The 21501-nt window shown below is 40.5% G+C and overlaps 1 protein-coding gene across 2 annotated transcripts in view; it reads left to right on the forward strand.

Annotated features, from left to right (window-relative positions):
• The window catches only part of BRD8 (bromodomain containing 8), a 34923-nt gene extending 13781 nt beyond the window's left edge, over positions 1-21142 (forward strand). The window contains exons 9-28 of one of the 2 annotated variants that reach the window (XM_045075459.1): positions 491-709; positions 1102-1246; positions 2138-2347; positions 2767-3047; positions 3396-3848; positions 4378-4471; positions 4673-4719; positions 5482-5696; positions 5908-6000; positions 6186-6254; positions 6648-6825; positions 7812-7916; positions 8392-8436; positions 12593-12871; positions 13869-14132; positions 14734-14885; positions 17997-18086; positions 18184-18252; positions 19837-20014; positions 20759-21142. In XM_045075459.1, the coding sequence (XP_044931394.1) occupies positions 491-709; positions 1102-1246; positions 2138-2347; positions 2767-3047; positions 3396-3848; positions 4378-4471; positions 4673-4719; positions 5482-5696; positions 5908-6000; positions 6186-6254; positions 6648-6825; positions 7812-7916; positions 8392-8436; positions 12593-12871; positions 13869-14132; positions 14734-14885; positions 17997-18086; positions 18184-18252; positions 19837-20014; positions 20759-20809 (3237 nt within the window). In that variant the 3' untranslated portion in view covers positions 20810-21142. The remainder of the gene's footprint in view (positions 1-490; positions 710-1101; positions 1247-2137; positions 2348-2766; positions 3048-3395; positions 3849-4377; positions 4472-4672; positions 4720-5481; positions 5697-5907; positions 6001-6185; positions 6255-6647; positions 6826-7811; positions 7917-8391; positions 8437-12592; positions 12872-13868; positions 14133-14733; positions 14886-17996; positions 18087-18183; positions 18253-19836; positions 20015-20758) is intronic. The other variant, XM_013052460.2, reaches the window with a different exon arrangement.
• The last annotated feature ends 359 nt before the right edge of the window (positions 21143-21501 follow it).

A 21501-nucleotide genomic window follows, 5' to 3' on the forward strand; every position in this document is an offset into this window, starting at 1 on the left:
GCAATAAGCCAGCAGAGAACTGAGTGATGAGGAAACGACTTTTGGCCTAGAGTCATTTTCTTCTCTTGGTCTGAATGTGAAAGACTTAAAGTACCATGTTCTGTGCTCTAAGATAAGGATGGACCTAAAAACATTGAGCCTTGTGACCTTTTGGGAGATAGGTAAAATACGATGTTAAGAATTATTTATAAGTAAACTAGTCTTATAAAATTTCTGTGGAAGTAAGTTTTCTTGTAAATAGAATATTGGTAGTGGTTAAGCAGATTGTAAAAGACAGGTTGGGTGGAATGTTTGGGTCATTGTGGGTTTGAGTGGGTAGAAGAGAAAAAACTGTGGGGAAGAGTGGAGTGGCTGAGAGCAGGAGGGGTAGAGGGTTTCTGGGCAGTTTCACTCAGGACTAATAATGAAATAGACACACTAACCCATCCAGATTAGTAGGGAACCTTCCAGAGTTTGAGAAGTCAGATAAAGGTTCTCTGTTGTCTCTTAGGTAACCCCTGGGACTTTGCCGAGTACCCCAGTCACCTCGTTTCCTGGGATTCCTGACACCCTTCCTCCAGGCTCTGCACCCTTAGAAGCCCCCATGACCCCAGTAACAGATGATTCACCCCAGAAAAAGATGCTTGGACAGAAAGCAACTCCACCCCCCTCCCCTCTGCTGTCAGAGCTCTTGAAGAAGGGCAGCCTCCTGCCTACTAGCCCCAGACTGGTATGGAGACTTCTGTGGGTGTTTGAGAGCTGTGGTGATTTAGTACTTTGGAAGGGAGTGCCTGGGACCTAAAATGTGACATGGAAAAAAAAAAGTTCAAAAGAGAAAGAGATCTCCTAATTAAATGTTAATTTAAAAAACAAAACCAGAAAAAACCAATAAGTTGATAGTATCCTTGGGTCCTGAGTTATCTGAAACCACAATTATTTCAGTTCTCTTCTCCAGAGAACTCTCGTCAAATAACTTTTAAAAATTAGAGCTTCCCTTGGGTCTGAAATTATTCTCTTTGGATATTAACTTTATGAAGTTTGGTCAACTGCTGGAGTGTTTTTTGGGAAGTGGTAGTAAAGGAAAGCTTGAGTGTAGCCTTCACCTCTATTCTTCCCTGGTAGGTCAATGAGAGTGAAATGGCTGTGGCTTCTGGCCACTTGAACAGTACAGGTGTCCTCCTGGAGGTAGGCGGGGTTCTTCCCATGATACATGGTGGGGAAATGCAGCAAACACCCAACACTGTTGCGGCCTCCCCTGCTGCCTCAGGTAAGTCAATAACTTTCTCTTGCCCTCTTTACTTCGCAGATGTTGATCTTAGTGTTGACTGTCTTTGGTTTCTAGCCTTTAGTAGTAAGCAACCGTCAGTTGTAGATGTAAAACCCAACTTTTTTTGGTGCTCCTTCACCTGTTAAACCACGTAGTGCCCCATATTATAAATCCATTCTTATTTTCAAAGTACTGATAGCTTTGGATGACCACAGCATAGATATCAAAGAGAAGAGTGAAGTTAGTAGTAAAACTGCTTCCCTGGGGCTTGTGAAATTATGGAAAAGTGCTAGAGATACCTGAGGTTATAGGACAGGGGATTGAGATTTGAAGCCAGAGAACTGGATTTAGTGTCAAGCCTGCCGCATACTGATTTTGTGGCCTTGGGTAGATGATTTAACTCATGAAGCTCAGTTTCCTCTTTTATTAATTGCAGTGTGTGTACTTCATAAGGATGTCATGAGAATTAAGTGAGATAGAGATAGATAAAGTAAAGCAAGAAAAAAACTTGACAAAATATCAAACCTTAGATAGGGATATTTGAATGGTATTGGATTTGGGTGATTTATGGCATGCTTAATTGCAGAAGTGACAGTTTTATTTATACCAATTTTTCATGGTTTTGTTGTTACTGTTTAATTTTCTTCTGGGAAAAAAGTTACCACCTATTTTTGACAAACTGTGTGTTCTAGTGCTTTGGGTCGTTCCTAACTTGGAAGAAGATCTTTATTAGTAAGGCTGGGAAAAGTAAGGGTATAGATAATCTTATTCAACAGAGAAGTTTCTTTTCATTCTTTGAGACTAAAAATTTTCTTGGTTGAGTCTTAAAGTGGCTATTGCTTCTTGTTCATGTGCTTTCCTCTTACCTCGTTTTATGTACCTCTTTGTTAGGTGCTCCCACTCTTTCCCGGCTTTTAGAAGCTGGTCCTACACAGTTCACCACTCCTCTCACTTCCTTCACTACTGTTGCCAGTGAACCTCCAGTTAAACTTGTGCCACCCCCTGTAGAGTCTGTGTCTCAGGCTACCATTGTCATGATGCCTGCGCTGCCAGCACCATCCTCTGCTCCGGATGTCTCCACTCCTGAGAGTGTAGCTCCAGGTGCGTCCTTGACCTGCGCCCTGAGCAGCCACTAGGTCCAGAATTCCTTCTTGAGCTTCAGTTAGAGAGAGCAGACCCAAGAGCATCAACTCCAATTCAGTGCTTCTGTTCTGTTCTCCATGGACACATACCATCTTTATCCTTAGAAAAACAAGAATTTGAGAAGATGTGGGTGGGCACTTACGTGTTGGGGGAAAGGGCTAAGTGTATAAATATGAGTGGGCTTAAGAACATGTTCTCACCCTACTTTCTAGATAAAACTGGGGTCAAGAAAACATACAAAGATGTCGATCTAAGATTACTTTTTCTGAGCTTAAGTGTATGGGTGCTTGACATCTGTCTGTAGCCTTGGTTGGTCTCAAGGTGGTCACTTGGTATCAAATAAGGTTCTGAAATGTTTTTCTCTTCCTATTATTCAGTGAGTCAGCCTGACACTTGTGTCCCCATGGAGGCTGTGGGGGACCCACATACTGTGACTGTTTCCATGGATAGCAGTGAAATCTCCATGATCATCAATTCTATCAAAGAAGAGTGTTTCCGATCAGGGGTAGCAGAGGCCCCTGGGGGATCAAAGGCTCCCAGTATAGATGGGAAGGAAGATTTAGATCTGGCTGAGAAGATGGATATTGCTGTGTCCTACACAGGTGAAGAGCTGGACTTTGAGACTGTTGGAGACATTATTGCCATCATTGAGGACAAGGTAAGTATTTCGCAAAGCCCAAAAGAATCTCTCATAAGTCCTACATAGGCTTCCCTCTTCAGCCTCTCCTTACTTCTTATAGTAAGAATTAAATAAACAAACAGTTCTGTTTCTGCCCGTCTCTATCTCCTTAGTCCTAAAGCCCTTTGGTGCTCACATGAGTCATCTGCCCAGCTATCCCAATGTTACCTGTTTGTTCAGGATAGGAACCTATCCATTGGTTACTTCTACTATATGGAGAAGATGGAGAGAGAAGCTACAGATTGAGGCCATCTCATTTGATGCTAACAGAATTGAGGGACTTGGGCTTATTTCTGTGAATTCAACAGTGTGTGTATTATGGGACAGGTGGATGATCATCCTGAAGTGCTGGATGTGGCAGCAGTAGAAGCGGCGCTGTCGTTCTGTGAAGAGAATGATGATCCCCAGTCCCTGCCTGGCCCCTGGGAGCACCCTATCCAGCAGGAGCAGGACAAGCCAGTATCTCTGCCTGCACCAGAGATGACAGTAAAGCAGGAAAGGCTGGACTTTGAGGAAACGGAAAACAAAGGAATCCACGAACTGGTAGACATCAGGGAGCCCAGTGTTGAGATTAAAATGGAACCTGCAGAATCAGAACAAGGCATCTCAGGTCCAGAAATAGTAGCTGGAGTTGTTCCAGCCACAAGTATGGAGCCACCAGAACTCAGGAGTCAGGACTTAGATGAGGAACCCAGAAGTATTGCCACTGGAGAGATTGTTGAAGCTGATGTTCCCAGTGGAAAAGGCGATGAGACTCCACTTACAACTGTGAAGACAGAGGTATTTAAAATCAGGGGCTGGGAGGATGGAGGGTTATACCTTAGGTAAGAAGTGACTGTTCAGGGGCGCCTGGGTGGCTCAGTGGATTAAGCCGCTGCCTTCGGCTCAGGTCATGATCTCAGTGTCCTGGGATCGAGCCCCGCATCGGGCTCTTTGCTCAGCGGGAGCCTGCTTCTCTCTCTCTCTCTGCCTGACTCTCCGCCTACTTATGATTTCTCTCTCTGTCAAATAAATAATAAATAAAATCTTTAAAAAAAATAAAAAAAAAAAAAAAAAAAAAAAAAAAAAGAAGTGACTGTTCAGGCTTTCCTCTTGAGTTCCTGAATTTTCACATGGTTGATGTGTCCGTAGCCCACAGGTATGATTATTGCTACATATGCTTATCCTGTTCCTTGTAAGGTAACCATTAGATTCCTGTTACATGAGTAGGACTTAGAATTTCTTCTGTAGTTTCATCATTGAAAAATAAACTTGTGTCAGCTGAAGTGATCTATCAGTAATTAGAGTATTTATTCTTTTTGGTCTTCAGGCATCTCCTGAAAGCATGTTGTCTCCATCACATGGCTCCAATCCCATCGAAGATTCTTTAGAGGCAGAGACTCAGCACAAGTTTGAAATGTCAGGTAAATAGTAAGGCCAGGAATTCTGTACTCTGTAACTAACTTGAAATCCTTTGCTTTGGCTTCTGAGGGATTGTGGGTTGTGGGCAAGTAGAGGAGGTAGAATAGGTCAGCATGGAAAGGAGAGCTGCAGGGGATTATTGTCCATAGGAAGGGGAAGGCTAAGGTGGAAAAAACTTCAGGTAGTCTTTCTCTCCTCTGCAGACTCATTGAAAGAAGAATCAGGGACTATTTTTGGAAGCCAGATAAAGGTATTTCAGACTTTTCTTTATTCCTCTTGCTGTGTGACTAGATTTCCCGATAGCACTACCTTTTTAATGAAATACAGTAAACATACATCTTACTCTCTGAGATGAGACTGGTTAAGGAGTTGCATGGGGAAAAGTTGCAGTGGATAGTTGGGCATACTGGCAGTACTGTGGCCACATGTGCTTCCCAAAGAGTTTGTGAACATCACACAGAGCTTTCTTTTGCACATAATGCATAATGAAGCTTTGATACTTCCAGAGTGATTTGGAGTAAATAGGGATGCCAGAGTCAGGGAGAACATGTAAGAAATCAGATTATTAGTTACACTGTCCATAGAAAATTATCCAGAATTTTCTTTTTAGAATTACTAAAGTGGTAGTAACAAACAGATTTAAAGTAATGCGATGTGAGCTTGCTCCATCAGAGGAGACACAAAATAAAAACTATTTTTGATAACTTTGTATCCAGGGTCAGAATTCCTCTCAAGAGCAAGGGGAAAGAAGGAACGCCTCTTAGCTTAGTCTTAAGTAAGTAGCTTTTTTTTTTCTTCCTTTTAAAAAGATCCTGGGTCTTATTCTTTGTCCAGGTTCTGTATTACTTGATCAGTGAGTGTACGTAGATGGTAGTATAAGTGATAGAGGGCTCAGACAGGAAACAGTGTGAGGCCGTTTTCTAGAACTGATCTAACCCAAAAGATCATGTTTAAAGATGCTTTGCTGGATAGCTTTGCTTGCTTTTGTTGACCGGAGCACACTGTGTCTAAGGATGCCCCAGGTGAGGATGAGGAGGAAGATGGAGTCAGTGAAGCGGCCAGCCTAGAGGAGGCTAAGGAAGAAGATCAAGGAGAAGGCTATTTGTCAGAAATGGATAATGAACCCCCTGTGAGCGAGAGTGATGATGGCTTTAGCATTCACAATGCTACGTTGCAGTCCCATACACTGGCAGACTCCATTCCCAGCAGCCCTGCATCTTCACAGTTGTGAGTATCTGGATTCTTCTTTGAGGTCAAGATAGTAGGAGAGGATCTTTTCCTTTGCTTTTACTTTATCTTGTTCTCTTTCCTCCTGGCCTGGAGCTAATAGTTGGCAAGAAATGATTAGGAATTTTATTTATTTTTATTTTTTTATTTTAATTTTTTTTTTTTTTTTGGACTTAATGCCTAGTAGGACCCCTTTGTTTCTTTATTTCAGCTCTGTCTGTAGTGAAGATCAGGAAGCTATTCAGGCACAGAAAATCTGGAAGAAAGCTATCATGCTTGTATGGAGAGCTGCAGCTAATCATAGGTGAGTTTTACCAGTCACCTAGGAGTTTTTCTCCTGTTCCTCCTCAGTGACTAGAAAGAAGTCTGGGTGGATTTATATGGGATTGGTGGCTTTGACTTTTACAGTCTTCACCTACTTAAATCAGATTCCCTCACTTGTGCTTCTGAAGAGTAAGTCAGTAATTGCACCTTATTCTTTCTGGACAGATATGCCAATGTCTTCCTGCAGCCTGTTACAGATGATATAGCACCTGGCTACCATAGCATTGTACAGAGGTAAGCCATTATCCTTTCAGCACACTGACTTGCCTGAATTGTAAGTTGTTCAGTCTTAGTGGATTTTTACTATAGACAATATGTTTAAATCAAGCATTTTTGATGTGAGTAAAGGTGACCAAGTGGTAAGTTGATCATTTCAGTGGCTGGATCATCAAAGATAGTCTACAAGAATTAACCCTCTTTATTACCTTTCCTAGCCAATACTTATTATAAAGATTGACTTTGGTTTTTGGATTAAGTGCATGTTGTGGGATGAGGGGTTGGCATTTCAGTCTTGACAGCTAAGACTAAGAGTATATATGAGAAGATCTGTGTGATAATAATATATTTGGATCCATTTGAGTCCTCTTCCCCTCCACTTAACTGTTGCTGCTGTTGTTTTGTTTTTAGGCCTATGGATTTGTCAACTATTAAGAAAAACATTGAAAATGGACTGATCCGCAGCACAGCTGAATTTCAGCGTGATATTATGCTGATGTTTCAGAATGCTGTAATGTATAATAGCTCGGACCATGATGTGTATCATATGGCAGTAGAAATGCAGCGAGATGTCTTAGAGCAGATTCAGGTACTTTGAGGATCTTTAGTGTTTTAACAAGGATGAAATGAAAATACTCAGGGGAAGGATTCATACTGATGTTGGGAAAGGATGCTGGTGACATTTAATTGGAATAGTCTTCAGGGACACAGGAACATTTTGTTCTTGATGGATTCATGTTGGTTTTCGCAGGTTGAATTGGTAAAAGAGTTATGAGAATATTCTTCCTTTCTTGGGTAAATACTTCAGTTTCCAGAAGTTTTTAAATATTTGGGGGGAATAATTTTTTTTATAGAATGGTGATTGCATAAGAGTGTGTATATATATATATATATATATATATATATATATATATATATATATATATACATACATATATATGTATGTATTTATTTATTTGACAGAGATCTCAAGTGGGCAGAGGGTCAGGCAGAGAGAGATGAGGGGGAAGCAGGCTCCCTGCTGAGCTGAGAGCCAGATGCAGGGCTGGATCCCAGTACCCTGGGATCATGACCTGAGCTGAAGGCAGAGGCTTAACCCACTGAGCTACCCAGGTGCACTGTGAATGCATATTTTTAAATTACATTAAGTATATACATAGTTGACCTTCAACAAATAGTTTCTTCTTCCCTTTTATCACAGATAATCTACTTCTTACAGTTGCACTGTCTGGCACCCTTTGGGATATTGAACTTCAAGGGATGTTGTCTGTATCTGCTTAGTCTGCTAAATTAAATTACCTAATAGCCTTTGGTTCATTTGGTTTTTTTCTCTTTCTCATTCTTAAGAGAGATTTATTCTGTATTCTATCCAAAAAGCCAAAAAAGAGATATTTGGTATTTAGATCCTTTCACTAGAATGAAACCCTAATACGCTAAACTTTCAATTAGTTGAGAAGTATTTGAATGCTGTTTGCAAACAGATATTAAGTGAAGTCCCATTTACAAAGCCAAAGGTGTCTTAATTCTTCCTACTGGATCAGGTCTCAGGGGCCAACTGTCTTTCTTTCCCTGTAGCAATTCCTTGCCACACAGTTGATTATGCAGACATCTGAATCTGGGATCAGTGCTAAAAGTCTTCGAGGGAGAGATTCTACCCGAAAACAAGATTCTTCAGAGAAGGTGAGGAGACCAAGAAAAAGCCTGTATTCCAGTGTTCCAGAGCTAGAAGTCTGAAGCATCCAAGGAGCAGTAGATTACTACTTGGTACTTGGTGACTGCTGGGCTTATATATTCCAGTGGTGTATAGACATATAAATCTTTGGATGTACTCATCCAAGCGTCGAAAACACTTGGCTGTGACTGAAAGGTCCAGTCAGTCACTTGAGAAATTTTGAGCTGAATGAGTGGATTATTAATTTCTCTGGGTGAGTGCTTACAAGGTGGGGGAAATGACTTTTGCAGCAATTGGGGACCATCATTTCCTGCTCCAGAAAGCATAATGGCTAGACTGCTTTTGGATCTCTTTCCTCTTGTTCTTGAGTTTTTAAATTTTGTCTTCGTGTGTGTGGTGCTTGTGTCTCTGTCCTGAGGTTTGGGGTGCTTGCGGCTGAGAGTTTCTGTGGAACCTGATCAGTGTTTGTTTGTCCTCTAACAGGACAGTGTCCCCATGGGCTCTCCTGCCTTCCTTCTCTCTCTCTTTGTAAGTATTGAATGGCTGCAAGGGGTGGTGTTGCCACAGAGATTCTCAGCTCCTGCTGGGGGTGGGTGGCAGAGGGAAATCCAACATGCAGACTGTGGCAATGTCTTGAACTTCTCTTTATTCAGGTCATTGAATAAGAATCTGTCTCATTTTCTGCATTCCTGTCTTTCTGCATGTGTGTGTGTGTGGGCTGGGTAGGGACTATTTATGAGTTCATTGGACTGAAATGAGGTATTCTTGGTAAGGATCTAGGATACACCTGCTCCTCATTTTTGACTCCACCTTTTGCCAATTCTTTTCTTGCAAATAAGATTGCTCAGAGCAGCAGCTGCTAGCTGGCTTTTTATAAGTGTTCCTCATACCAACAGATACTCAGCACATAATTATTTTTCCTCTTCCCCTAATGTTGAGTTGCAAGACTGATGCCTGATACACAAATACTCAGTAAATTTAAGGATATCAGTAACGATGAGTACTGCATACAGTAGTGGCTGGTAGAATTAGCAATATACTTAGTAAAGCTAGTCCTAAAGACTTACTGTTTTCCTCTGTGGATTGAATGACCCTCTGACTCTGTTCATTATGGGGCCCTAAGGCATGATGTAATGGAAGAGCATCAGCTCGAAAACCACATGATCTTAAACTCACTGGATTATCTCTTGTAACCTTGTTTTCCTCATCTGTATGATGGCGCTAATATAATGAGATACCTGTCCAGCCTACCTCACAGGGATGTTGTGAGGATAAAATGAGATCAAGGTATGGAACTGGCTTTGAAAAAAATTAAAGTGTTAAACAAATGCAAGGTGGTATTTTTATTGTTAATGTCGCCTCAAAGGCAGCTTATGTTCGTGAGGTCTGAAAAGTTTTGAGTCCTTGCATGTTAGAAATGTAAAAATATGGCCTAGCCCAGCAAAAGTGTTCACTAATTCATCTTGCCTACAGGCATCAGCCTGTACCACGGACGGAACACTGTAATCTCCCTTCTTTCTTACTGGCCTGCAACAGTGACTCTGGATCCCCAAGCAGTTGGCTGGCTGTTGCAAAGCTGGTTAATAGGATGATTTATCTATTGAAGACAGCAAAGTATTGCACAAGAGGAAGGAGCTGGGCTGCAGGGAGAGAGCAGCAAATGGAAAGAAGCCTTCTGATTGTCCTGATCTCATGGAAAACAACTGTCAGGAGGTGCTAGGGAACTAGTGCCAGGGTCAGTCTGCAGGAAAGGCCTTTCTTATAGGGACCAACAGCTGGACAGGTATGTTAGCCAAGAATCTCACTATCCACTCCCCTTTCTGACCCTCCCACCTTTCTTTTACTCTACCTGTTCTTTGAACACAACTTGGGGCCTGGGTGGGATGACTGATAGTCATTCTTTGGGACCCCAGGTGAAACCCCAGTGACCTGTGTGATGGGCAGGAGCAAAATAGTCTGTCCTGCTTTTCTTCTCACAAACTACTGCCAGGAGTTTTTTAGCCCACTCTGTGGGAAGACATATCTGTACCTCTCATTTCCTGGATTTTTCTGCTGATTTCTCTTCCTTCTTCCCCAAGATACCACATCCCCAGCATTGTTGCAACTTTTTTCTTAACCTCCTGATCAACTCACTCATGCTCCCTTTCTTTGTCTGCCTGTCATCTAGGATGGGGGCACCAGGGGGCGCCGCTGTGCCATTGAAGCAGATATGAAGATGAAAAAGTGAAGCTTCAGAGTATCCTCATTGAGCTGAACCTGAAGTAGAAGTAAACAAGATAGAGCTTGGGCTTGTCGGCCCAGTTCCAGAAGTGGAAGTTACAGAAGAGGAGGCACCTGGGCCATGTGACATGAGCTGGGGAAACTCTCTCAGAGAGTTGGAGTAGTAGTACAATTGCCTGTTGTAGGGCAAAAATCATGGGCTATGTTAATGTCCTAATGTGTAGCTAGCAGATTGTAGCTAGTTTGTACTGTCTGGTGAAGTGTACAGACTTTTTAAAACAAAACACCTGTGAAGTGTGTGTGTATACAATAAAGTGAAAGAAAAGAAAACTAGCCTTTGGTGTGTTCTATGTGTATGTGTGTGTGTGAGAGGCTTGAGATTTTTTTCTGCATGATAGTTGTTATATCATCTGTGGAAATGAGATGATTGGGGGGGAAGTGGTATTATAATATGAACTATTCAACAGCCTAGAGAAGGTAAGTAATCAAGATTGAATTTATAATTAATGTTATAAAGTGTTGCATTGTGTATTGAGGATAATCTTATTCAGCTTTTCTTGAATGTTTTGGGAAAACTTAAGGTTTTCAGAGTTCTGTTTATGGTATTGCTTTTAATGAATATTAGATCACAGACAGAGGTAGCACTGACCTTTATCTCAGACATTGGTCCTACTTAGTGTACTATCTTAGCAGGTGGTATTTCTAGAACAGTATGATACTATTTCCTTCCTGATTCTATATGTAGGGTTCTTGTGTATTTTATAACTCATTGCTATTTGAAGGCTAAAATCAGTTTAAGGGGAAATCATCTGAGTTTATTCCAATTTTTGTTACTAAGTAAAAATTAACTCCATGAGGTAAACCAGTTAGGAGCCTTATATTATACAGAAATGGACATTAATAGGGTATTGTCTAGTACATTGAGTTTTCTTGAAAAAGATGTGTTTAAGAAAGATAATAGAAGTTACTGATCTTTCTGGCTTAAACTGAAGCTTGTTAGGATGCTAAGGATGTAGAAGACATAGTCTTGTGGGGTGACAGAAGGGAAGTCAGTCAATCTAAGAAGATCAGTAATTGTAATACAGAGGTGCCTACATAGCTCAGTCGGTTAAGCATCTGACTTGATATCAGCTTAGGCCTTGATCTCAGGTTCAAGTCCCTCATTGGGCACCACGCTAGGTATGGAGCCTACTTTAAAAAAAGGGGGGGGAGTATATTCCCAAAGCAGTCTATAAACTTGCATGTAGTACAAGCCATGAAGCCCTAAAAATGAGAGAAGATTGTAGAGGAGATCCATTAAAGGATACAGACTTTGGGTTGGTAGAGAAGGTGACAGATGTGCTTTACAACACATTGGATTAAAGCTCAAGAAACTGACCAGGAGGTTTTGGCACTTATTTAGAACAGAGGATGGGCATTGAGAAAAGTTATCATGGATGGAAATTGATAAGTGGGCTTGTTGACTGAATATAAGAGAAGTAAAGAGGATTAGGAAAATAGTGTTGATACGAGGGAAAAGGGAGTTTAGGAAAGAAAGTGATTTTGTAGATATTCAGGAAGAGAAGTGATTTTAGTTAGAAACGTTAAAGCAGATGGTATGGCACCTTTGTGTACATGGAAAAACGAGACCAGAATGCACATAAGAAGTAAAGGTGGAGATACAGGAGCTATTTGAGTAGATATCAAAGTTGAAACCTCAAAATGCAGACATTATTTTAAGTATTAATAAGGAAGCAAAGGCCAGACAAGAACATAAAAGAAGGATTTCTTGCAAGTGGTGAGAGAGGAGGGTGGGGTGCCGGGGTGGCTCAGTCAGTTGAGTCTGATTCTTGATGTCAGCTCAGGTCTTGATCTCAGGGTCATGAGTTTGAGTCCCACACTGAGCTGCATGCTGTGTGTGGAGCCTACTTAAAAATGGAGAAGAGAAAGGGGTAAGAAAACCAGGATAGTGTAGTGTAATGAGAGGAGCGGAATATACTTTTAAAACTTGATACTGTACTCATTCTGAGAAGTGAGTTGACTATGACTGGAAGAATGCCACAGATGATTTTAAAGTATGTTTTGAGGATTCAGTGGTTGATTAAAAATGTCTATACACTTAGCAAAATATCTCTTATCCCTCAAATGTATTGTCTTCCAGTTGAGATTAGGGGTGATTGGGGATAGAAGAATTTTGTTCAACCAGCTATGTTCCTATTCCTTTCTTCTGGAGTATGAGGAAACTCAAGAAAAAATTACTGGGTCATACCTCTGTTACACTGTTTGACATGAGGTTTTTTCATTTTATTCCTAATGACAAACATTTCATCTCCTGATGTCTCTCCTTTCAGTTAGCTTTTATTCTTTGTAATGGTGAGTAGAAAGAAGTTTCTGATCCCTCAACTTTGTACTGAAGATTGGAGATGAAAATGCCTTAGAAACAGCGGTATGAGTGAATTTAATGCATTCTTCTGTGTATTTACAGATGGGGCGTGAGTGGGTTTGGTTCGATTCGGAGCAAGACTGTCCCAATGACTCTGAGCTGAGCAACGACTGCAGGTCCCTCTTCAGCTCATGGGATTCCAGTCTGGATCTCGATGTGGGCAGCTGGAGAGAAACTGAGGAGCCAGGGGATGAGGAACTAGAGGAAAGCAGCCCAGGGAGAGAACCTAGTGAGCTGCTTATGGGGGACGGAGGCAGTGAGGAATCTCAGGAAGAGGCAGAGGAAGTCAGCCGTCAGAATCTCCTCCACTTTCTGTCTGAGGTAATGGGGAACCGTTATTTCCAAAGTTGGGAGAGTCTCAGCTTCCTAAGAGAATGCTTGCCCAGATAGACATTTCTACCACTCTTAATATTGTTTACTAAAATGCAAGCTCCAAAGTGGCAGGAACTAAGTTAATTGTTATGTCTCTAGGACTTCATGCTAATACACAATATGTACTTTTTGACCGAATGTTCTAAGATCCCAGTCATAAGGAGCCCAAGGTCATAGGAAGTGGACTGCCCTATGAATATCTGTTGCAATTCATTTTTCAGAGTCATGGGAGGTGACACCCGAGCTCTTGGAAGGTTATAACATTATGACTTCAAGGCAGTATTTTACAGTGCCCTTATTACCCTGGTTTAGGGCTGAAGGCCAGAGATAAACCGAATTGGATAGTTTATATTTATGTGGCAACTTCACACATTCAGGAGAACCTAGGTTAAGATAAATCCATATTATGTGTTGCTACTTCTTTCTGCAAAGTCTGTGGAGGAAAAATTTTCAAGTTTTCTGGACTACCACTCCCAGTTGATCAGAGTTGACACTTGACATGAAAAATTAGAGCACAAGCTCTTTGAAGAGGCAAGAAATATATCTATCTTGTTTACTATTAGGTTCCTAGCAACTAGTTCAGTATCTGGGTATCTGAGTTATTTTATACATCTTATTTATTTATTTTTTTTTAAGATTTTATTTATTTATTTGAGAGAGAGCACAAGTCGGGGGTGTGTCAGAGAGGGAGAAGCAGACTCCACTAAACAGGGAGCCTAATGTGGGGCTCAATCTTAAAACCCTGGGATCATGACCTGAGCTGAAGGCAGACGCCCGATCCACTGAGCTACCCAGGAACCCCTTTTTTATACATTTTAATTGATGGAATGAATGAATTAATCTGTTTGCATCTCAAACTGAGTCATAGTGGTAATATAATCATGTAATGTTATTGATATATAAATAATGGTTTCCAGTGGTGTTCTTATGCATACTATGATTGCAGGTAGCTTATTTAATGGAGCCATTGTGCATTAGCAGCAAAGAATCAAGTGAAGGTTGCTGTCTTTCATCTGGTACCAGACAACAAAGGGGAAGGGAAATGGAAGCTATTGAGAAAGAAGAGTCATGCAGAGAGCCTGAACAGTCTTCAGCAAGAGTAGACCCCTTGGTATTTGAGAAGTCTCTGGGAGAAAATGGAAGGCCAGAGGTGGCTTCAGCACCCTCAGATATTTGTGTAATTCAGCCACTAACCACGGAGAGTGAAGAGGTGAGTGAGTAACTTAAACCAGCTGGCTGATTGGTCCTCTACCCAGGGAGGCAGAACACATAGTTACTGCATGCAGGCTAACCCCAGAAAGTTTGGGTTCCTGGGGGCAAATCCAGGTTTCAGTGCCCTTAACTATAAATGTTTTTTCACTGTAAATGGAATAGTGGTGCTCTCTCTACCTTAGATTTGCTGTGAAGTTGAAGTGAGACATTTCATGTAAAACACTTCGCTTAGTGCCTGGCTCACAGTGAGCAATCGATACACTTTAGAATGTCATTATGTTGAATATTAGGCTAGCAACTCCAGGGCCACAAGTCATACTGACAGTTTTAAAAGGATACAACATCCATCTAGAAATTAGTTTATTGGTCTTTTATTTTTTCTTGGATACAGAATCATAGTTCTCTGGCCAAATTGTTAACAAGAATTCATTGACTAAGGTCTGGTTAAGTTATCTTTCTCCAATCTCTTGTATAGCTTTATGTAATTGACCCTTTCTACCTTAAAGTCAGCCTTCATTTACCCCATGCAAGTAAAATTACCTTGCAGATAGTAAATCTCTTTCTGAAGATTTCTTTGTTTCTTGGCATTCCCCGGGGAGGTTCAGGAAGAATCCAAAGAGGAGGACCAGGGTGAAGGGTATGTGTCAGGGGTGGAAGACCAGCCCTCTTCAGGTGAGTGTGATGATGGCTTCAGCATTCAGGAGACTCCTCTGGTGGATATCCTTTTCAGCCGTGCTACCTCTTCAAAGTTGTAAGTATGGATTTTTATCCAAGATTGTTAAGATTCACACTTTTACTTCTGTTTATGCCTACTTGAATTCATTACCATGAACATGGATTACTTTTGTAAATTAATAAAAAGAAATTAAAATTTGGAGAACACTAGGAATAGAACTAAATATAACTTTATTGTATAAATAGAAGTCTATGTTTTCCTCTTATGAAACAAATCTGTTTCAGGCGTCTGGCTGGCTCAGTCAGTAGAGTGTGTGACTCTTGATCTTGGGGTTGTAAGTATAAGCCCCATGTTAGGCAAAGAGCCTACTTTAAAAAAAAAAGTTTCATTGACATTGAGAATCTCATTCATAAATAACCTTTCTCTATTTTTTTAAAAAGATTTTATTTATTTATTCGAGAGAGAGCATGCGTATGTGTGAGGCAGGGAGGGTCAAAGGGAGAGGAAGAGAGAAACCTTATCAGACTGCGCTCAGCACAGAGCCTGATGTGGGGCCTGGTCTCACAATCCTGAGATCATGACCAGAGCCAAAACCAAGAGTTGGATGCTTAACCGACTGTGCCACCCAGGTGCCTCAATAAACTTTCTCTTTAATTACTGTATTTATTCAGGAAACATTGCCATTCAGATTGTCCCTCAAGTCTAATACTGAAACTGTACTTCTTTCAAAAATACTTAAACAACTCCTTGTAACTTGTAATTAAAAATTATTTTGAAGTATTGATCTCCTTTGTTTCCCTTTTTTTTTTTTTTAAAGATTTTATTTATTTATTTGACAGAGAGAGAAAGATCACAAGTAGGCAGAGAGAGAGTGGAAAGCAGACTTCCCACCGAGCAGAGAGCCCGATGTGGGGCTCGATCCCAGGACCCTGAGACCATGACCTGAGCCGAAGGCAGCGGCTTAACCCACTGAGCCACCCAGGCGCCCCTCCTTTGTTTCTTTTTCACAGATCCTAGGAAATTGTTTGTATAATTGTCTTCTTATAAATAATTATGAAGCTAAAGAGTACACTGTGGAAACTTAATTTTTTTTTTTTTTTTAGTAAAGGGAATTTTTTTTTTTAAGATTTTATTCATTTATTTGACAGATAGAGATCACAAGTGGCAGAGAGGCAGGCAGAGAGAGAAGAGGAAGCAGGCTCCCTGCCAAGCAGAGAGCCTGATGTGGGACTTAATCCCAGGACCCTGAGATCATGACCTGAGCCGAAGGCAGAGGCTTAACCCACTGAGCCACCCAGGTGCCCAGGAATTTCTCTTTAAATCAGAAAAAAAAAAAAAAAGTTTTTGTTATGGTAGTAAATAGTTCCTTTTCTGGGCCTGGTCTTGTAACTATATACTGAGAGAAGATAGCATGACGTATTGTTTTTTTAAGTAGCAGATTTCAAAATTCTGTTATGCAAGTAGAACATAGCTTAATACCTACGTTGTTGAAGAATTGCTTCCTTTGCTTTTCTGTAATGCCCTGTGTAAGTATGAACAGAGGGCATATATGATGACTTTCCAGAAAACAGGAAATCTCTAATCTGGGACATTTTATCTCATGACATTTTAGTACCTTGAATGGCAAAATCCATGTTCTTATTTTAGGATTTAGGATAAACATGGAATATTTATTAGAAAGCAACAGATAATAGAAATTGAGTCTCCTTGGCCAAATGACTTAAGGGAAATAGAAAGCTGAGATTTTGTGTTATAATCAGGCAAGCTTAAAACTACTTTGAAAGATAGACGTTCTCCAGGCTCCTCTTTTCTTGGTTCCCCTTAGTTGGTACTAACTCTCAGGAAAAAATAGAAGTAGAACCTGTGGAGCACCACTCTAAGCCTGCAGGTGCTTTCCGTTCCCATGTTTTCCTTGTTGCCTGGCATGCATTTCCAAATAGGTGGAAATAAAGGTAAGCTAGGGATTATTTCTTAAAATATTGCAAAGGTGATAAATTATGATCATATAATGGAAAGTTATAAGGCAGTACCTTTCATATAATGGAAACTTTCATATACCTTTCATATAATGGAAACTTTAAGGCAGTATTTTTCATATAATGGAAACTTAATACCGTTTGTGTGGATATATGAACAAAAATGCCCTGGTACCAAGGAACTGTTCCTCATTCTGGTCAACTGACCAGAAACAAAGGAAGAGGTTTGTTTTGGTCTTTAAATGCCTTGTTCTGATAGGGTTCTGGATATAAGGACAGTTGATTTTTGTGTATATAATTTAGATGCAGATGAGATACCATATCCTGAAACTGCATAGTTGTTTGGAATTGTTCAACTTGGAGAAAGATAAAATGAGATGTGAGTTGTGCTTGAATGGACACACACCATATGGTATATAAAACACAAAGAGGGTATGAAACTTTAGGTGTAAGAAGAACCCATTTTGAGAGATTAATGCAATATATTAAGTAGGAAGTATAACATAATGTTAAACTTTGGAATAAAGAGAAAACTTGTCAACTGGGAAGATTATAAGATGAAATAAAACATTGGACAGTAGCACCTAGAAGAAAAAATAACTAGACCATTTAGCCCAGAGAAGGAAGGACCATGAGGAAAAATGAATTTTTTTTTAGGTATTTTGTTAGTGAAAAGGAGAAATATGTAAATTGTATAGAATTCAGATGAAACATAAGGGAATTCCCTAAGATGTATAACCAAGTATTTCCTTCTCAGGAAATGTAGGAAAAATACTTATTACTGTAGCATGTTTCTGCATAAACATAGGACCAGATTCATTTCCAAAATACTTAATACTATGAAATACGTGAGCACTTACTATGTACCCCACACTTGGGGAGCATCAGTGAACAAAGACTACTTTCATACACCATTTTTTAGAGTCACAAGTGCTGAAGAGCAAATCAGCAAGAGTCCAAAAGACAGAAGCAACTGTAGATTGATAGTAGAAAATAACTATTTCATTAGGTAATAGTGACTGATAAGAGAATATTTGTAGTGTTTGGGTTCTCTTATGGAAGGATTAAATATGTTTTAATTTCTGGTGTTAGTTCCTTCCCATATTAAGTAGGAGCACTATATAATGAGGAAATCTCTTTACCTACCTGGGAGAAACAGAATACCATATGTGAAGTTACTGTTTCCTTTCTGTCCTGTTTTATCGTATAGGTGTGATATAGGCCAGAGTGACCCTGTTCAGGATCACTTGTTATTTAAGAAGACTCTCCTGCCAGTCTGGAAGATGATTGCCAGTCACAGGTAGGTCTCTAAGCCACTCTTGGCCTTCACAGTCCCTCTTCTCATTTGAATGACTTTCCAGAGTTTCTTCATTCTCTCAGAGTTTGTTCCTTAACAGGTTCAGCAGTCCTTTTCTGAAGCCTGTGTCAGAAAGGCAGGCCCCAGGATACAAGGACGTGGTGAAAAGGTCAGTGGAAAAGGGGTCAAGAACAGTTGGTTGCTTCTATATCTGTCTTTTCCAAACTTTATTTCTGATTCACCCATCTTTCTTTCTTCCTTTCTTCCTTCCTTCCTTCCTTCCTTTCTTTTGATTTTATTTTTAAGTAATCTCCTCACCCAACATAAGGCTCAAACTCACAACCCCAAGATCAAGAGTCACATGCTCCACCAATTGAGTCAGCTAGGTGCCCTGATCATTTCTTTATTTCATTTAGATTACTTACAAACTCAAGATATATTTTATATATGAACAAGTTTGTAAAGTAATGGTAAGCTTGGTCTTCATTTGAGAAAGAATGCAGGGAACAAAAGGATAATAATAGGCTTTTTTTTTTAGTATTGATTTTTTAAAAATATTTTATTTATTTATTTGACAGAGAGAGAGATCACAAGTGCACAGAGACACAGGCAGAGAGAGAGGGGGAAGCAGGCTCCCCACTAAACAGAGAGCCCGATGCGGGGCTCAATCCCAGGACCTTGAGATCATGACCTGAGCCGAAGACAGAGGCTTAACCCACTGAGCCACCCAGGCGCCCCTTAGTATTGATTTTTAAGTAACATCCATTCATTGTAATCTCCCATAGCCTTTGATAGCTTTTGGTAATATCTTTTGGACCAAAGCTTTAAAAAGAACACTATAATATTCATCAAGCCGTTATAAGTATGCTAAGGCAAAGATGGTAATACAAATGGCTATTATAAACATTGAAAGCACTATTTTGGATTTTTATAGCATAATTCATTAAAAATGCTGTCATAAACCAGTGTTTTAATAGAGTATAAAAGATCAGGAAAGCACCTTTGGACAATGAAAGATTCATTCTATACATGAGGAAAGTAAGGCTCAGAGGTGCTCATGACTTGGGGTGATCAACAGTGAAGAGCAGAGCTAGAACTAAACCCTAGATTCTTAACCTCCTAGTTCAGTCCTCTTTCTACACTGTTATGTCTTCCCTTATATACGGACTCTCTGTGTCTCATTAGTTATTTATCTAAACATTCACTTGATTCACACTCTTTTCTAAAAAAGAAGAAAAAAATTCTTAGCTTTTGAGTATATAGTAAGAGCAGCAGATTAAACAACTTGTATAGGACTACACATTGAATAGTCAGTAACTCCTCTGTGACAGACTAATCATGGGTCTCCTTACAACTTTGGTATGTGGGGCCAGTGCCCCTCCTACAGGGGTAGAGTATAGTGGCCTCTGGCCTCCAGAGCTTGTGGCCTCTGGAGTCAGGCTGCTTCTAAATTGGAATTCAAGCTGTGTGACTTTGAGCAAGTACTTAACCTCTTTAGCATTGATTCCCCACTGCCAGTTGGTGATAATAAAGGTACCTAGCTTTTATAAGTTTACTGAGAGGGTCAAGTGAATTAATATACAAAGTACCTTGTACTTGGCAAGGTAAGCACTTGGCCTATTGTAAAAAACCAAATGTTAGCTGCTGTTGCTATTTTATTATTTGGTGGGAATTAAGAGCTGGTTCTCTAAGAGAGCATGTTAGGTCCCACATAAAGGTTTGATTTCCTTTGGTTTCTTTTGGACATCTGAAGACCCATGGACCTAACTAGCCTGAAAAGGAATCTGTCTAAGGGACGTATTCGTACCATGGCTCAGTTCCAGCGGGACCTGATGCTGATGTTCCAGAATGCTGTGATGTACAATGACTCTGATCATCATGTGTACCATATGGCTGTGGAGATGCAGCGAGAAGTCTTAGAGCAGATTCAGGTACTGTATGTAGCGAGCTGTAAGAAAAAGGAGTACAACCTCTGGGATCTGATTTCAGAAAGTCTGTGAGAATAAGAGCGATATTAAGGTGACCTTGTGTTCTCAGAGTTTATGTTTTGTTTTGTTTTTTTAAAGATTTTATTTATTTGACAGAGATCACAAGTAGGCAGAGAGGCAGGCAGAGAGAGGGGGAAGCAGGGTCCCGGCTGAGCAGAGAACCCAATGCAGGGCTCAATCCCAGGACCTTGAGATCATGACCTGAGCTGAAGGCAGAGGCTTAACCCACTGAGTCACCCAGACGCCCTCAGAGTTTATGTTTAGACATGGTTAAAGGCCCTGAGGTATTGACATTGTACCTACTGCTTTGGAAAACTCTAAGCCTCTGTAGGACCAGCTTTCATAGATAGTGAAGTAAACTAGTATAGGAAGATAGGCAGCAGTGGAAGAATCTCAAGAGAGATGGGGATAGATAAGTAACTGGAGCTCCTGTTTCCAAGGCCTCAAGTCAGAGGGTTTAACATGCAGACCCAAGCTATACCTGTTGATATTAATGTATGTTCACACTGTCCCATCTACAGGGGTAAGACATGGTAGGCAGAAGACATTTGGGAGTTTCTTTTCTAGGAAGGAGCATATTTAAAAGGAAAAAAAGCATAGTCAAACCTCATTGCAGAAAAAGAAAATTGCGTTCAAATCTTCGTAGTTTTTAAGATTTATAGCTTGCTATCTGCCTTGACTCTGTAGGTGCTGAGTATTTGGTTAGACAAAAGAAGAGACTTAAATAGTTTGGAATGAGAACCAGCCAGCTATGTGGATGATGGAAAACGTCTGGATAACCAGGAGCTGCTGTCCTGACCTTTTCTGGATTTGGGACCTTTTACTGAGACTCAGAGAAGATCCCAGTACTTGTTTACCAGTTTTCTGTTGCTTTTCTAGTAAGAAAAATGTGTTAACTCACAACCAAGAAGACAAAGGTGTCTGTGGACATAATATAAAACGGGGAAAGCTGAAATCTGGGGTTATGCCATAAATGTTCCTCACTTCTTTGTTCCAAAGGCTTGATTTAGATGTAACTAAATTAAGCCTCTTATAACTGCTCTATAAATAAATGTTATTTCACAAGTTGAAGATTGCTTTTTTTTTTTTTCAAAGATTTTATTTATTTATTTGACAGAGAGAGATCACAAGTAGGCAGAGAGGCAGGCAGAGAGAGAGAGAGGAGGAAGCAGGCTCCCTGCTGAGCAGAGAGCCCGATGCGGGACTCGGGACTCGATCCCAGGACCCTGAGATCATGACCTGAGCCGAAGGCAGCGGCTTAACCCACTGAGCCACCCAGGCGCCCCCCTGAAGATTGCTTTTTTAATGATTACAGAATCTGGGAATAAAGGGGACAACATCTTGTGTAATGACCGTAAGGTATTTGACGTGGGTTTCTTTTTTTTAAAGATTTTATTTCTTTGACAGACAGAGATCACAAGTAGGCAGAG

Source organism: Mustela putorius, unplaced genomic scaffold (assembly GCF_011764305.1).
Source record: "Mustela putorius furo isolate JIRA1106 unplaced genomic scaffold, ASM1176430v1.1 tig00000145_pilon_pilon_pilon, whole genome shotgun sequence".
Classification (NCBI taxonomy): domain Eukaryota; kingdom Metazoa; phylum Chordata; class Mammalia; order Carnivora; family Mustelidae; genus Mustela; species Mustela putorius.